The sequence below is a fragment of the Ceratotherium simum genome, chromosome 26 (genome assembly GCF_057802395.1).
Source record: "Ceratotherium simum simum isolate JZ-2026a chromosome 26, ASM5780239v1, whole genome shotgun sequence".
Lineage (NCBI taxonomy): Eukaryota > Metazoa > Chordata > Mammalia > Perissodactyla > Rhinocerotidae > Ceratotherium > Ceratotherium simum.
This window is the reverse complement of record NC_141925.1, coordinates 15,299,819-15,316,143: the sequence shown is the minus strand read 5'-3', so window position 1 is coordinate 15,316,143 and position 16,325 is coordinate 15,299,819. Positions and strand designations below refer to the sequence as shown.

The 16,325-nt window shown below is 47.3% G+C and overlaps 1 protein-coding gene across 18 annotated transcripts in view; it reads left to right on the top strand.

The window, feature by feature from the left end:
- Window positions 1-16,325, top strand: part of SYT17 (synaptotagmin 17) — a 78,406-nt gene that overhangs the window by 43,831 nt on the left and 18,250 nt on the right. For all 18 annotated transcript variants that reach the window (XM_087417032.1, XM_087417031.1, XM_087417030.1 and 15 more), the window contains 2 exons: window positions 1,970-2,090; window positions 3,785-3,940. In XM_087417032.1, the coding sequence (XP_087273158.1) occupies window positions 1,970-2,090; window positions 3,785-3,940 (277 nt within the window). The remainder of the gene's footprint in view (window positions 1-1,969; window positions 2,091-3,784; window positions 3,941-16,325) is intronic.

Genomic DNA, 16,325 nt, shown 5'->3' with positions numbered 1-16,325 from the left:
GTGGGGAGGTTCCTTATACTCTTCTGCCTTTTGAATATGATTGGAAATTTCCCATACTGAAAATATTTGTTCTAATGTTCTTATCAGTTAGAGATGTACTCTGAAGGATATCCAGGTAAAATGACATCATGTCTGGGACTTTTTTTTTTTTTTTTTTAAATAATTTTATTCATTTATTTTTCCCCCAAAGCCCCAGTAGATAGTTGTATGTCATAGTTCTACATCCTTCTAGTTGCTGCATGTGGGATGCGGCCTCAGCATGGCCGGAGAAGTGGTGCATCAGTGCGCGCCCGGGATCCGAACCCAGGCTGCCAGTAGCGGAGCACGCGCACTCAACCGCTAAGCCACGGGGCTGGCCCTGTTGTTTTTCTTTAATGTGTGTTGTTTGGGTTTTTTTTTTTTTTGAGGGAGATTGGCCCTATGCTAACATCTGTTGCCAATCTTCCTCTTTTACTTTTTTCTCCCCAAAGCCCCAGTACATAGTTGTGTATCATAGTTGTAGAGTTGTAGCTCTTCTGTGTGGGATGCCCCCTCAGCGTGGCTTGATGTGCGGTGAGTAGGTCCGTTCCCAGGATCTGAACCAGCAAACCCTGGGCCACCAAAGCGGAATGTGCGAATTTAACTGCTATGCCACCAGGCCGGCCCCTGGGACTTGGTTTAAAATATTCAGCTAAAATTTTTTACAAGTCAGGTGTAGATGTGCTATGGTCTGAATGTTTGTGTGTGTGTGTGTGTGTGTGTGTGTGTGTGTCCTGCCGCCAAATTCACTTGTTGGAATCTTAAACCCCAATGTGATGGCCTTAGAAGGTGGGGCCTTGGGGAGGTGATTAGGTCATGAGGGTGGAACCTTCTCAAATGGGAGTAGTGCCCTTATAAAAGAGGCCCCACAGAGTTCCATAGCCCCTTCCACAAGGAGGACACAACGAGAAGTATGCCACACAGAAGAGGGCCCCCCCCCCCCCCGACCATGCTCACACCCTGATCTCGGACTTCCAGCCTCCAGAACCATGAGAAATAAATTTCTGCTGTTTATAAGCCACCCAGGCTATGGTATTTTGTTATAGCAGCCCATATAGACTAAGACAAGATGAAACATCCTTCAGAAAAATATGGATAAATTGTTAGAATTGGGTGATGGATATATGGAGATTCGTTATACTGGTCTGTTTAATTTGTATGTGGTTGACAGTTTCTACAATAAAAGAAATTTGTAAGAAAGGGACGGGTGGGGCTTCTATTTTCTAGGTACTTTTGGAAGTATGGAGTCATGCACTGGTTGCTTAGGTGAATTTCCCACAAGTGTGGTACTGTTGACGTTGAGGGAATGGGGACCCTTTAACAAGGGATGTCACAGGCCGAGCGTTGCCATGGTGAGGCTAGAAGCGTGGGCTCTGTTGTGGACTGCAGGTGGAGAACACATTTCTCACCCAGATAGTTGCTCTGCAGGATATTCTGCCTCCCCCGTGTCCTGCTGGGAGGCAGAATAGCATAGTGGTCAGAGTATCTGGAATCAGCTTTCCTGAGTCCAAATACCAGCACTACCACTTTCTAGCTGTGTGGCCTTGGACATGTTATTTAACCCCTCTGAGCCTCAATTTCCTCATCTATTAAATGGGAGTAATACTAATATCTCACAGACTCATTATGAAGATTAAACTAGTTATTACATGTAAAGTGCTTAACACAATACTTGACATGTAGCGTTTATTTATTATCGTTATTGATGCTTTTATTGTTACTGTGTTGTCGCTGCTGTTGAGCGTTCTGAGAGCAGAAAGAACTTTCCGAGATAGGTGGAAGAAAATAATTAGGGGCAGAGGCTAAAGGAAGTCAAAGAAGGTGGCACCCACTGTTATCTGATCCACCCACAGAAGCCCGTTCGTGAGCTGCTGGAATTAGTTTCCTGCATGGTGGATGCAAAAGGTATACAAGAGAAAAGCAACTTCCTGACCGTTTCCTTTTTCTGCAGAATGAAGTAGAGCTGGGGGAGCTGCTTCTGTCGCTGAATTATCTCCCAAGTGCTGGGAGACTGAATGTCGATGTTATTCGAGCCAAGCAACTTCTTCAGACAGACGTGAGCCAAGGTTCAGGTACAGTGCGATCCCCTCCTTCCCCCATTTCTTTGACAAGGCATCTATTATTGTTTCACACAGGGACCTAGTTTTCTTTTTCTGCATCCTGGATACTATTACTGAGACCCTGTGAGGGTAAATAACATCCAGAACTAGAATGTTAGTTCAAGATGGAAAATAAACGATCAGATATCTCTTAGGATGAGGCAGGTAAATGATGCCATCTCAGTATCCCCATTTGAATTGGGGGTTTGACCGAGACCAGGTGTGATAACTACTGAAATCTAGATCCTCTTTGTACACACGCAGCCCCAAGGAAGTTACTTGCCTGTCCCGATGCTGTGCCTGCAATAGAGACACCATGCTCCAGGTGGCGGTAGTGTGCACTGACCATGACTTCTCATCATGGAGAGAGGTGGAAACACCCTGGGGTTTTTTCCCAGCTCATTTCAAGTGTACTATAAATCTATAAATCCCAGCTCTGAAAAGACTGTTGTATTTAAAGTGTCTACTTTATAGCAAACCAATTCAAACATGACTTTTAATGAAATGGAACAGATTACATTCCATCTGTATATAGCTTCTCATGACAGCAAAGCGTATTATCTTGAAAGCAACCGTGGCTGGGATCTCTTCAGCTCAGTGGCGGAAACACTGTCCTCTCTAAGTGCAATGGCTAAAATAAATTACTTTTGCAATAAGGTGACAGCTGAATTTGGAAGACAACTTGGATTCTCAAAAACCACATTATAAAAGCAGAGATTTTGAAAGAACTAATGGAGAGAATGGTATTAAAGCTGGAGAATTTCAGACCCGCCACAGTGGGAGAGTCAATATGATAAAATGATTAAGAGTTTCAGTGTCAAACTGCCTGGAACCAAATCCCATTTTGACTGCTTACAAATGATGTGGCCTTGGAGAAGTGACTTAACCTCTATAAGCCTCAATTTCTCCATCTGAAAAATTGATATAATAACGGTATTCATCTCATTGGGTTGTTTAAACAATATTAAATTAGATGATGTACATGAATATCTTTGTAAACTGTAAAGTGAGCTCAGAATGATAGTTATAATTCTGCCATCTCTATTCTCCTTTGTGTGGGCTATGGGCTCACTGACATGATAATGGGTTTCCAGGGACAGAAGGCCAGGACAGGCTCTTGGTCTGGCTTCTCCTCCACTAGCCAGATCTTAAGCAAGTCATTTCTTGTCTTGAGTCCTTAGTTTTTTCGTTTGTGAAATGAACACAATGCCTGATGCATGAGAGGAGCTCAATAAATATTGGATGGCTGGAGGAAGAGAGAAAGGGATGAACAGATAAGCAATTGGATGTGAAAAAGGAGAAATGAATAATAGATGGATGGATGCAAAAGTGGATGAATGAAAGGGGTGGATGCCTGGACTGATGGATGGAAAGATAGATGGATTAATGGAAAAATAGATGAAAGGATGCGTAGGTGGTTGGGCTATAAGAAAGATGGGAAGATCGATGGCTAGATAGTTGGATGGATGGAAGGATGGGTGGAAGAATGGATAGATGAAAGGGTGGTGAAATGATGGGTGGATGGGTGAACTGATGGATGGATGGATGGAAGGAAGAATGGATGAGTAAAAGGATGGATGGATGGATGGGAAGATGAATAGGTGAATGGATGGATGGATTTGGTTTCAAAATCTCCAACATTCTATCATGCTATGTCCCATTCTCAGACCCCTTTGTGAAAATCCAACTGGTACATGGACTCAAGCTTGTGAAAACAAAGAAGACATCCTTCTTAAGAGGCACAATTGATCCTTTCTACAATGAATCGTTCAGCTTCAAAGTTCCCCAAGAAGAACTGGAAAATGCCAGCCTTGTGTTTACAGGTAGGTGGTGTTCCAGACCCTGATGAACCCCAGGTGAGGCATGTTCAACTTATTGTCCTAGAGATAGAAGGCACCTGGAGAGCATAATGTTTAAGAACTTCATGTCTGGTATTCAGCTAACTGAGTCTGAATCCACTTACTGTCTGTGAACTTGGGCAACACTCATAGAGCCATATAGCATAATAGTTACAAATGTAAACTTTGGAGCCAGATTTCCTGGCACTTCCACATAATTACTGAAGCCTTGGGCAAGTTACCTAGCCCCTCTGAGCCTCAGTTTCTTCCTCTATAAAATGTGGGCAATAATAGTACTTGCTTCATGTTTATTGTGAGGATTAAGTGACTTACACCTTTGCAATAATAAGTGCTCACTATGTTAGCTTTGATGGTATGATGATTCAAGTAGCTTACAGTCTAATGGGGAAACATGAGAAAATAGGGTCACCTAACTCAGGAGGATTTTGAAAGTCTTCCCAGGGGACATAGTATTTAGGTAGACGCTTTGTATGCCACTCTTTGGTTGAATTTGATCTATCGTTTCCAGGGTTTGTTAGTTATCTATTGCTGCATAACAAATCACCCCAAAATTTAGTGGCTTAAAATCAATGAATGTTTATTAGCTCATGGTTCCTGTGGGTGAGGAATCCAGGCATAGCTTTGCTTGGTTTCTGGCTGAGGTTCTCTGACAAGGCTGCAATCAAGGTATTGGCTGGGGCTGCAGTATCCTCTGAGGGCTCGACTGGAGGGGGATCTATTTTCAAGCCCACTCACATAGTTGTTAGCAGGATTCAGCTCATTGTAGGCTTTTGGACTGGGGGCCTCAGTGCTTTCCTGGGGGTTGGCCAGTGACCTTGCTCAACTCCTCACCACATGGGCTTCTCCATAGGTCAACTCACGACCTAGCAGGTGGCTTCCATCAGAGTGGGCAAGTGAGGGAGAAGGAGGTGGTGAGCCAGATGGAAGCCAGAGTCTTGGTAAATCTAATCTCGGAAATGACATCCCATCACTTTTGCCATATTCTGTTCATTAGAAGCAACTCACTAGGTCCAGCTCACAGTCAAGGGGGGAAATTACGCAAGGACGTGAATACTGCAAGGAAGGGACCATTGGGAGCGTTTTTAGACCTGCCCACCACAACCTGGTTAGAGTTAATACAAGTAATGGTTATTATTCTCTGGGTCCTATTCACAGCAGGGGCTTCATCTATATTATTGCTCATCTTCATCATAACCCACCCTGTCAAGTCAATATCATCCCCATCAACTTACAGGGCTAGGGACTGAGGCTTAAAACCTACGCAGCCCGCTCAGGGTCTCTAACCGGAGGAGTCAGGATTCAAGCTCTGGTCTTGCCAGCTCCATAGCTCAAGGAATCTGCATTACCTCACGCACTGAGGTAGTGCTGGCATTGGGGATCTGATGTCACACTTTGAGGAGCCCTGCTCCAGAGTAATTGGAAGCTCTCGTCTGTTTAAATCTAGTTTAAAATCCTTAGCTGCAGGTCTCCCAAGAAAGAAGGCCATGGCTGAAAAACCCTTGCATGCAAGGCTTCCTCTGCATGGGCTTATTGCTTCTCATCACCAAGACTGCAAATGTTCTGTGCTCTGAGACCCCTCCGAGGCAGGCTGGGTCTGGGCTTTCTCAGGGCCTGTCACCCATAGCGTCTGCATCTGATCGGGGGACGCCTGCTCTAGGCAGATATAACAATCCTATCTGATCACAGCAGCCTGTGATGGCTGCTGTCCAAGGGCCTCGCTCTCCCCAGGGTTTCAGATCAAGACAGAAGACAGTGATTCCATTGAACCATTAAACGATGGAGGGCAGGTGGTGGGAACTATATTGAACCAAGACCAGATCGAAGCATGGAATATTGATTCCCAAGTCCCTACTGAGAAGAAAGGACTTAATGTTGCACGTTTAGATCAGGAGGGGACCCCAGGGGGCATTGAGAGCCCATATGGAAAGCCCTGACACTTCTATATTTTACTTAAAATTTTATGACAAAAGTAGCAGTTGCTTGTTATAATGAGTGACACAACCAAAAGGTGTGTGTGGCTGGAGAATCAGAAGAGCAGAGGGGTTAAATGCGTGGGCTGTGGAGCCAGGGCCTGGGTCCTGGCTTTATGGGCTTGGGCAAGGTCTGTGTGCTTAGGTTTTCTTGTCTGTAAAGTGGGGACAAGGAGCACTTTGAGCACTTTGCCTCGCAGATAGCCAGCGCTCAGTAACTGTGAACTGTTATTAAAAGGAAATCTTACTTGCTTCCTCATCCCCCTCCAGTCCCTTCTCCCTGAAGTCACCACCTTTAACGTTCCCTGGTGTGTCTCATTATACACTATTTTCCTTGTTCACACAAACTTCGTTCATATATGGAAGATTCAGTTCCTTTCAAAGGTTATTCATTAATTCAAGAAGTGTGTATTAAGCACCTTCTCTGTGCTGACACTGTTTCCAAGTGCTGGGAATGTGGCAGTGAACAGAACAGGCAATCCTCGCTCTTGTGGAGGTTTCTGGACCATTCTATGGATATCACTCTGAAATGTGCTTTTGTTTCATTAGCAATGAATGTGTTCTGTCCGTCCAGGTCAATGCAAATAGGGATGGATCAAACTCTTGTTTTTTTTGTCAGGAAGATTAGCCCTGAACTAACATCTGTGCCCATCTTCCTCTATTTTGTATGTGGGACGCCACCACAGCATGGCCACCGATGAGTAGTGTAGGTCTGCGCCTGGGAACCGAACCTGGGCCCCCAAAGCAGAGTGCACTGAACTTAACCACTAGGCCATGGGGCCGGCCCCTAACTCTTTATTTTTATAACTGTTATATACTGTCACGTGGTATACTATGATAAAAGCAGAGGTTATTCATTTTCAGGGTAGGTTGGGGCAAGGGGTTTGTGACAGAGCTTCAGAGAACGTGATAAGAAGTCTGGAGAATTCGCCCCAGAAAAATACACAGAAGGACAAAAAATTTTTGCATACAGTTCAGAGGTTATTTGAACCCCTTGAATCCCGTATGTGAACCCCGTAAGGCAGAAGCCTCAAACTGGAGCAGCACCCCCACCCTCACCCTCATACATCTCTCCTTCAGTCCACCACACTGCAGGTTGGGCAAGGGTCAGCTGTGCCCGTCAGACAAGGCCAGTGCCCTCCATTCACAGAAGACCTGCTTCTCTCTTTCAAACATTGGGGTTTCGAAGGGCCCCTAGCTCAGGGGTTCCTCTCCTCAAGTTTAAAGCCCGTTGAAAATATTCCTTACAGAGAAGGATCAGAGGCCTCCCTGCCCCCTTGAGTAAGGGATTCTCAACCATGGCAGTGGGTACACTTTAGAATCAGCTGGGAGCTTTACAGTGTCACCAGTGGCTAGACCCCACCCCCAGAGACTCTGGTTCAGCTGGACCAAGCTGGGCTCCTAGGCTCTATGTTTCTATATATATATGTCTATATGTTTAAAGCACCCCAGATCTTTCTAATGCTCAGTCAGGGTTCAGAACCATGGTTGTGAGTGGAAATCACAGCTGGGCTGGCATTTTACATAAAGGGCACTGGCTGGAATAGTAAAAGAAATGCGGATTAAGCAGAATATATCTGGGCAAAGCCACAGTTCTCCTGAATTCAAATCCATAAGGTTCTAACTTGCTTTATTTATCAACTAGGGGAAAAAGCTGTCACCTCCAGGCTAAGAATCTGAAACCCAGCCCATTAGCTTGTTTCCAAACACTTCATAACAAAAGCAAGGTTTATCTGCAATTGAAGTATTTGCCGAGAATCCTGGTAAAAGCCTGTAATTATCTGGTGGGCCAGGCTCTCTGAGCAGTTCCATTCCTGTGTGGGATGAGGGTTCTGCAATTTTCCGTCAGGTGATTTCTGCAGCTGAAGTTTAAAAGAAAAGAGGGGGGAAATTGCTTTTCGACTCCTGAGATCGCAACATGCGGTCCGGATGCCTTCCGGGAAGGCAAAGTGGAGTTGGCCACAGAGGTTATGGGCTGCTACTGGTAGCAGGGGAAAAAAGAAAAAGAGAAATGCAGCTTGATGACGGCTTTTCAAAAAATTAAAAATAGAATTACCATATGATCTAGCAATTCTACTTCTGGGAATGTACAAAAGAGTTGAAAGCAGGACTCTAACAGACATTTTGATTACACCCATGTTCACAGGAGCATTATCACAGTAGCTAAAAGGTGGGAGCAACCCAAGTATCCGTCAGTGGATGGATAAGCGGATCAACAAAGTGTGGTCTGTCCATACAATGGAATGTTAGCCTTAAAAGGAAGGAAATTGTGACACCTGCTCCGACATGGATGAACCTTGAGGACTTTATGCTGAATGAAATAAGCCAGATATGAAAGGACAAATACTGTATAATTCCATTTATATGAGGTACCTAGAGTAGTCAGATTCACAGAGACAGCGAGAGTAGAGGTTATCGGGTTGGGGAGAGGGGAGAGTGGGGAGTTGTTGTTAATGGGCACAGAGTTTTAGTTTGGGAAGATGAAAAGATTTTTAGTTTGGGAGATGGATGGTGGTGATGGTTACACAATAATGTGAGTTGTCTTAATGCCACTGAATTGTATGCCTAAAAATGATTAAAAGAGTAAATGTTGGGCCGGCCCCGTGGCTTAGCGGTTAAGTGCGTGCGCTCCGCTGCCGGCGGCCCGGGTTTGGATCCCGGGTGTGCACTGAGGCACCACTCCTCCAGCCATGCTGAGGCCGCGTCCCACATACAGCAACTAGAAGGATGTGCAGCTATGACAGACAACTATGTACTGGGGCTTTGGGGGAAAAATAAATAAATAAAACCTTTAAAAAAAAAAAAAAAAAGAGTAAATGTTAGGTTACTTGTAGTTTACCGCAATTTAAAAACACCAAAGAAAGAGAGAAAGGAAATGCAGTTTGAGCTCCACAGAACCCGAGTAACACCTGGTTGCTGAGGTGGGACCCTTGTGCTTCTCCCTGAGAAAAGTCACCGTCCTTTCATTGCCACTCTGAGGGGGTAAGAAGAGTGGTTGGGGGCCAGACCCTTGAGCCAGATGCCAGGGGTCTGGGCTTCTCTCACCTCAGCTTCCTCATCTGTAAAATGGGGATAATCATCCTTACCTCAGTCGGTTGTTGTCAAGTCCAAAATGGGTTAATATATGTAAAGGTTTACACTAGTGCGTGGCTCAGAGAAAGTCCTCCATAAGTCTTAGCTATTATTATTATTATTTGAAAGACACCAAATGTATGCAGCCAGATGCCACCTTAAAGCTTCTGAAAGAGGTGGGTAATTATACCTAAATAAATAATACACGCTACTCACTTTGTCCACTTAGAGTCTGAGATTCTGTGGAAAACCCAAAAAGGGAAGGAAAAACGTTTTACAGACTTCCCTGGCTGGGGTATTGTCTCATCTTCCTGTCCCCCTCCCTCTCAACGTCAGAGGAAGACCCTCTGTCTTCTTGGAGGTGAAGTTTGGGGGAAATTGCTAGGTTAGAAGGAACCGAATATTATATCATGCTCCTCTAGCCCTCCACCTCCCTCCGTTTCCCCTAAGTACCCTGGGCTTCCTGGCCTGCTGAGAAGCATTCAAAACTCGCATTCATTGGGCTAACTTAGTCAAGAGGCACTTGGCTTAGGAAAGGTTCCCCGAGCCCGGGAGGAGCAGGAGTGGGGGCGTGTGGCCTCAGGCAGCCTGTGATGGCAGGGGTGGCCTCAGGCAGGATCCAGCTCCCTGGGGCAGGAGCTGACCAGGTGTTAGTCCCACGGATTGAATTTTTTTGAGCACCTACTGTGCACCTGGTACTCTCTAGATGCTACGAATTCAACAGGGAACCAGACATTCATGGCACGTTGAGCTTAATTCTAGCAGGGGGACAGACAGGCATTGGTCAAATGCCACGCCAGTAACGATTTAAGCGTGAATTGGTCTAAGGGTTATGAAGGAGAGAAGTGGGGCGTATTGCCGAGTGCCCCACCTCGTCGGGGGAGTGAGAGAAGGTGACACGGGAGCTGGGAGCTGAAGGGTGCAGGGAGCAAGGAGAGGTCAGGCAAAGCTCCGGCCCAGGAGGGAAACTGAGATCTGGAAGACAAATTGAGGCCAGCTTTACACTTGAACCTGGGAGCTAACGGGCTGCCAGGGGTCAGCATGGAAGCCCCATGCCCTGCTGCCCACCTGTTAAGAGTTTCTCAAGGCAGCTGCTGCAGGAATTGACCCGGGCATAGGCTCGGAGCGGGGGGGGGGGGGGGGGGGTGGCATCAGTGATGACAGTGCTGGGCAGCTGTGGAACACCCAAGAAGGAAAGCCAGGCAATGACTGACACTCCTGGCTCCTTGCCAACTCTCAGTGTCTCTAGTTAGGACCAGAGAACACAGCGCCTCAAACCTTAACACCTGTAGGCATCTCCCAGGGACTTCTTAACATGCAGATTCTGACTTAGTTGGTCTGGGGTGGGACCTGGGATTCTGCATTTCTAACATTGCCCAGGTGATGCAGGTCTGCAGACCACGCTTTGAGGAGCAAATATATAGAAGACCCAGGAAGGACATGAGGGTGAGTGGCAGTCATTCCACCTGTGTTAGGAAGAATCGAACTCTCCAGCCATAGTCCTTGCCTCTGCATATCATCAGACTTCCTAACCTCGTCTGTACATTAGTATTACGTGGGGACTTTAAAAAATCCTGATGCCCAGGCTCCAGCCCAGAGCAACTGAATCAGCCAGGACATCTGTATTTGGGGGGCGGGTGTCTGTATTTTTCAAAGCTGCCCAGGTGGTGTGCAGCCTGGGTTGGCGAGCATCTGCCTATACTCTTCTGCCTCCCCCCACCCACTGTCTGCTTGGAGGCTTCCCAGGGCCCTCTGTGAGAGTGAGTTCCAAGGCACCTGGTCTGTTTTCCATAATTGCTTGGCTTTCTGCAGCTGTAGCATCAAATTGGTTAATTGACTCTGCTGGTGAGATGAGATGGGTGGGGAGGCGTGGCAGAGAAGGAGATGGGAGGTCTGGAGGACAGTGCTGCCGCCCTCTTGCCTGGGAAGACCCCAGGGTTGAGTGGGCACCGGAGGGCATGCTTTAAAAGTGTTGGGTTTGGGGAAGCACGGCAGCGGAGGAGCCAAGGGTTTCCAGCAGAGAGAGAAGCGGAAGCCAGTCTGACAGGGGCATAGCCGTTCTGCGAGAGCCGGGAACTCCCTTGAGATCGAGAGATGCCGTGAGTTTGTTCTGGGGCACAGATGTCCCCCAGCATCTGGCCCCAGCCCACCCATGCCACACCTCCTCTCCGCAGCCTCCCAGCAGCCTCTGCCTTCTCCCTTCCCAGCCCGACCTGTTGGGCACCAGGCCCTGCTGCTCTGCCTCTGAGAGAGACAGTTGCACGGCCATTTGGAGTGTGGATTGGAGTGAGATACAATTTGGTTCAAATGTCACCTTTACCACTCAGCAAGTGTCTGTGACCTTGGGCAAATGATATCCCTTTTCTGAACCTCCGTTTCCTCCTCTGTTGTGACCTTCCAATCTCAATTGTTGTTGTTAGTGCTGTTGAGTCGATTCCAACTCCTAGTGAGCCTGTGGACAGCAGAGCGGAACCCTGCCCGGTCTTTCTGCAGCATCCTCTCACCTTCCAGCGCTCTATCAGACAATGCTCTGCTGCTGTTGATAGGGTTTTCATGGCCAGTTTTTCGGATGTGGGTGGCCAGGTCCTTCTCCCTAGTCTGTCTTAGTCTGGAAGCTCTGCTGAAACCTGTCCACCATGGGTGACCCTGCTGGTATCTGAAATACCAGTGGCGTAGCTTTCAGCATCACAGCAACACGCAGCTGCCACAGTATGACAACTGGCAGATGGGTGGTGTGGTTCCCTGACTGGGAAACGAGCCTGGGCCATGGCAGTGAGAGTGCTGAATCTTAACCGCTAGACCTCTAAGATTGGCTTCCAATCTCAGTGCTTCAAAAAGCTTTAGACAGTGCTTTGTACGTAGTTAGTGCTCAATAAATACCAGCTGTGATGATGATGATGGTGATGATGGTGACGGTGATGGTAGTGATTGATGGACCCTCCCATAGAGGAGAGGACCCTGGAATTACAGAGACTTGGGTTTACATCTTGGCCCCACTGTTAACCACCTGTGTGACTTCTAGCAAATGACCCCACCTCTCAGTTGAGTCCCAACTTTCTCTTGTGTAAAATCTAGCAAATCATCCCTGTTATGGGAATTAAAGGCAAATCAGCATGTGGACCCGTCCATCCCAGAAGTGGCCACTTGGAAAATCATACCTGCTGTTTTAATCATTGCAGTGTGTGCAAGAGTTAAAACCCTGGCACATTTGAGATTAATAGCTCAGCCGAGCTGCCTGTGGTTGTCTCCCCAGCGTCTCCCTCACCTAATCACCATCACCCCAAAGCTGCCAGCTGGTACAGTGTCCAGGAGCCAGGGATTGACATTAGAGCTGTGCCAACCCAGCCGCAGAAGCAGACCGGTTTGTTCTCCCCGCGGTGCCCTGGGGGTGGCGGCGCGTGAGAGGAGCTGGCAGCAGGCACTTGGCTCCAGACCCAGACCCCGTCACGGGAAGGGAGAGGCAGAGTGGGGAGACTAAAGCCTCCACGTTTTAGCCAGAGGACCATGAAAATGGGCCTCTGGGAGCCAGAGTGTGGGGAAGATTGCAGAGAGGAGGCAGTTCCAGAAGGGATCCTATAAACTTATGTATGAACTTCTGGGCTCATTCCCATGCTGCATGTGAGTAGATATGACCCTAAACAGTATATGAGAGACTTTGAGACCTGAACTACAGGGTAGACCACCACCCAGATCCTGAGCTGGCCCCTAGGGGGGACACATGAGGGACAGATATGATTAGCACTACAAAGACTTTGGAAACTGAACTGACATTGGAATAATAGGATGCAGAATGCAGGTTAGAACATGTGGTCTGACCCTAACCTGGTTAATTTCCTGCTACAACTAAAAAATCCACGTGTTCAATGGGATTTAAACAAGACCTAGAGTCTCGTAACATAATATTCAAAATGTCTAGAATGAAGTCCAAAATTACCTGATTTACAAAGAACCAGTAAAATCTGACAAATTCTTAGAGGAAGTATAATTAGCAGACATCAATCGCAAGATGACCCAGATATTGGAATTGTCAGACAAAGGCTTTAAAGCAGTTATTATAACCATGCTCCAAGAAGTAAAGGTGAACCCTCCTGAAAAGAATGATAAGATAGAGAATATCAGCAGATGAACAGAGAAATAGAAGAGATAAAAAAGAACCAAATGGAAATTTTGGAACAGAAAAATACAATAACTGACATAAAATATTCACTAGATGAGCCCAATAGCAGAATGGAGATGACAGAGGAACGAGTTAGTGAACGTGAAGATAGATCAAGAAAAATTATGCAGTCTGAGCAAGAGAGAGTAAAAAGATTGGGGGAGAAGAGGAACAGAAGGGAAAAAAGCAGACCTATGGAGCAATATCAATCCGGCAGAACCACTACTGTCCTTCCCTTCCCAGAAAGCATTAGCAAGAAGTGAGGAGGAAGTATTGCACTGTGGTTAAAGTCAGCCAGACCTGGCTTCAGACTCTGTGTGACTATGGGCAAATCGCTTTACCTCTCTGAGCCTCAGTTTCCTTGTCTGAACAGTGGGGACAGTAGTACTTATATTTATCGTGAACCTCTTGTGTGTTCATTATCTCGTTTAATCTTTCAACAAACACATAAGGTATGATCTATTTTATGGCTGCTTTGCAGTTGGGGGAACTGAAGCTCAGAGAAGGGAAGTGCAATGAGTTTAGCCAACTGCAAAGTCTGAGAGAACAGTCCCCACAAGACTGGCCTCATTCTAGAAACCAGCCACAAGTTCAGGGGTCCCCAGGACCACCCTCACTTCAGACCAGTTGGCTACAAATTCAGGCTCCTAGTGACCACCCCCAGGTTTAATAATTCACTAGAATGACTCACAGAACTCAGGAAAATGCTACTTATGACTACAGTTTTGTAAAAAATTATTTTATTGAGGTCATATTGGCTTATTACATTGTGTAAATTTCAGGTGTACATTATTATATTTCAGTTTCTGTGTAGACTGCGTTGTGCTCACCACTGATAGTCTAGTTTTCATCTATCACCATACACACGTGCCCCTTTACCCTCGTCACCCTCCCCCCACCCCCTTCCCCTCTGGTGACCACTAATCTGTTCTCCATATCTATGTGTTTGTTTATCTTCCACATATAAGTGAAATCATACAGTATCTGTCGTTCTGTGTCTGACTTATTTCGCTTAGCATAATACCCTCAAGGATACAAGCTAAAATCAGCCAAGGAAAGAGACGCACAGGGCAGAGTCCAGAAGGGGTCCAGATGGGGGGCTTCGAGTCATCTTCTCCCCATGGAGTCATGGATGGTGTTATCTCCTCCTGGTTGCTAAGTGTGACAGTATGCCTAGAGTATTGCCAGCCCCAAAGCCAAGCCTTTGGTGTCCAGAGTTTTTATTGGGGCTCAGTCACACCCTGTCCAGTGGCTGACCTTCAGTCTCCAGCGCCTCCTGGAGGTGAGCACATACCTTAGTCATTGGTTTCTCCAGAGGTCTGAACTGATACTGCGGGGCCCTAAAGCTGCCCTCATAAATCATGTTGGTAGACAGGCCCATGGCCAGAGCCCCCAGGCAAACAAAGGCACTCCTGCAGAACCTTCCAGAGGCCTGGAGATCACCTCCCGGGGGCCCAGGGCAAGGACCAGACCTCTCTTGGGTAAGATGAATTCTTCACTACACAGGAGGTAACTAGTCACTTGTGCAAAGTCCTCCAGCTGGGAGTGGTTGAGCCGAGCTTCCAACTCAAGCTGTTTGATTCCGAAGCCTTCCTCACTCTTAACCAGCACACTCTGACATGCATGTGAATCACCTGCGGATCTGGTTAAACTGCAGATTCTGAGTCAGTAAGTCTGGGATGAGACCTGAGCACCTGCATTTCTTTTTCTTTTTTGTGTGTGTGTGTGTGTGTGAGGAAGATCAGCCCTGAGCTAACATCCATGCTAATCCTCTTTTTGCTGAGGAAGACCGGCTCTGAGCTAACATCTATTGCCAATCCTCCTCCTTTTTCTTCCCCAAAGCCCCAGTAGATAGTTGTATGTCACAGTTGCACATCCTTCTAGTTGCTGTATGTGGGACGCGGCCTCAGCGTGGCCAGAGAAGAGGTGTGTCGGTGCACACCTGGGATCCGAACCCAGGACGCCAGTAGAGGAGCGCGCACACTCAACCGCTAAGCCACGGGACTGGCCCCAGCACCTATATTTCTTATAAGCTTTTGGTGATATCGGTGCTGGTCTGAGGACCACACTTTGAGTAGCAAGAAGACCCTTCCCCTGATCTCCCACGTTACCCTAATATATTCAGGGCAGGGAAGGCAATGTGAGCTTAGAGAATTAGCAGAGGGCAGATCAAGTAGAGGCTGTAGGATAAGAAGCTTGTATTTTTTTCCAAGTGTGCTCAGAAGCCTTTGGAAAGTTTTGACCAAGAACGTGATATGATCTGGGTAATGTTTTTAAATATCATTCCAGTTGTTGAGTGGAGAATAGGTTATAGGGGAGCAGGAGGGGACGCAGGAGACCATCTGGGAGGCGATGGTGCTGGTCCAGGGGAGAGGTGATGGTGGTTTGGGCCAGGGAGATGGCAGAAGGGTCTCAGAGAAGTAACTCAGTGGAATATAATATTGGAGGCAGAGTCCACAGAACGTGCTGGTGGATTAGATGTAAAGGACCGTTCCCTATCTTGGCAAGTTACTTAACTCCTTTTACTTGTCTGTATATCTCAGTCGCCACCTCTCAGAGTGTTGTGGGGACAAAAGGAAATGATGTATGTAACATGCTCAGGACAGTGCTGGCACATAGCGAGGGCTCTGTGGATTGTGGCATTGAATCTGGGTGTGGGCAGAGGCAGAACTCCAGCCAAGCGGTCAGGAGATGAAAGTGGAGATCTGTCACCCTGTGGCTCTCCTGGCAGAGCCCAGAGCCCGCGGCGTCACCCCCACCTCAGCCTCTCCTCCAGGGAGCTCCTTGAGGCTGCCAAAGTCCACCCAGGCGGTAAAACTTGGCTGGATCTTAAACATTCGTTTTGGGTTCCAATGGCAGCCTTTGAAGCCTGGGCCAGCTGCCAGGGCTCCTGGAGATTGTTATTCCCTTTGCATGGCTGTTTAATGATTGTGGTGCCTTTGGATGGAGCCTCATTCCAGGCAAACCCCCACTGGGGAGAGCGTCAGGGGGCCAGGGGATTATCCAGCCACACGTGTCCCTGCTGGCCCGAGCTGGACGAAGTGGGAAAGGGAGCCAGCGGAGGCCACGTCAGCCTTGCCCTGTGCCTCCCTGCTGGCAATAGTCGGGCTCAGCCGCCAAGCCCTGCACCTGTGTGGGTTCAAGATGACGG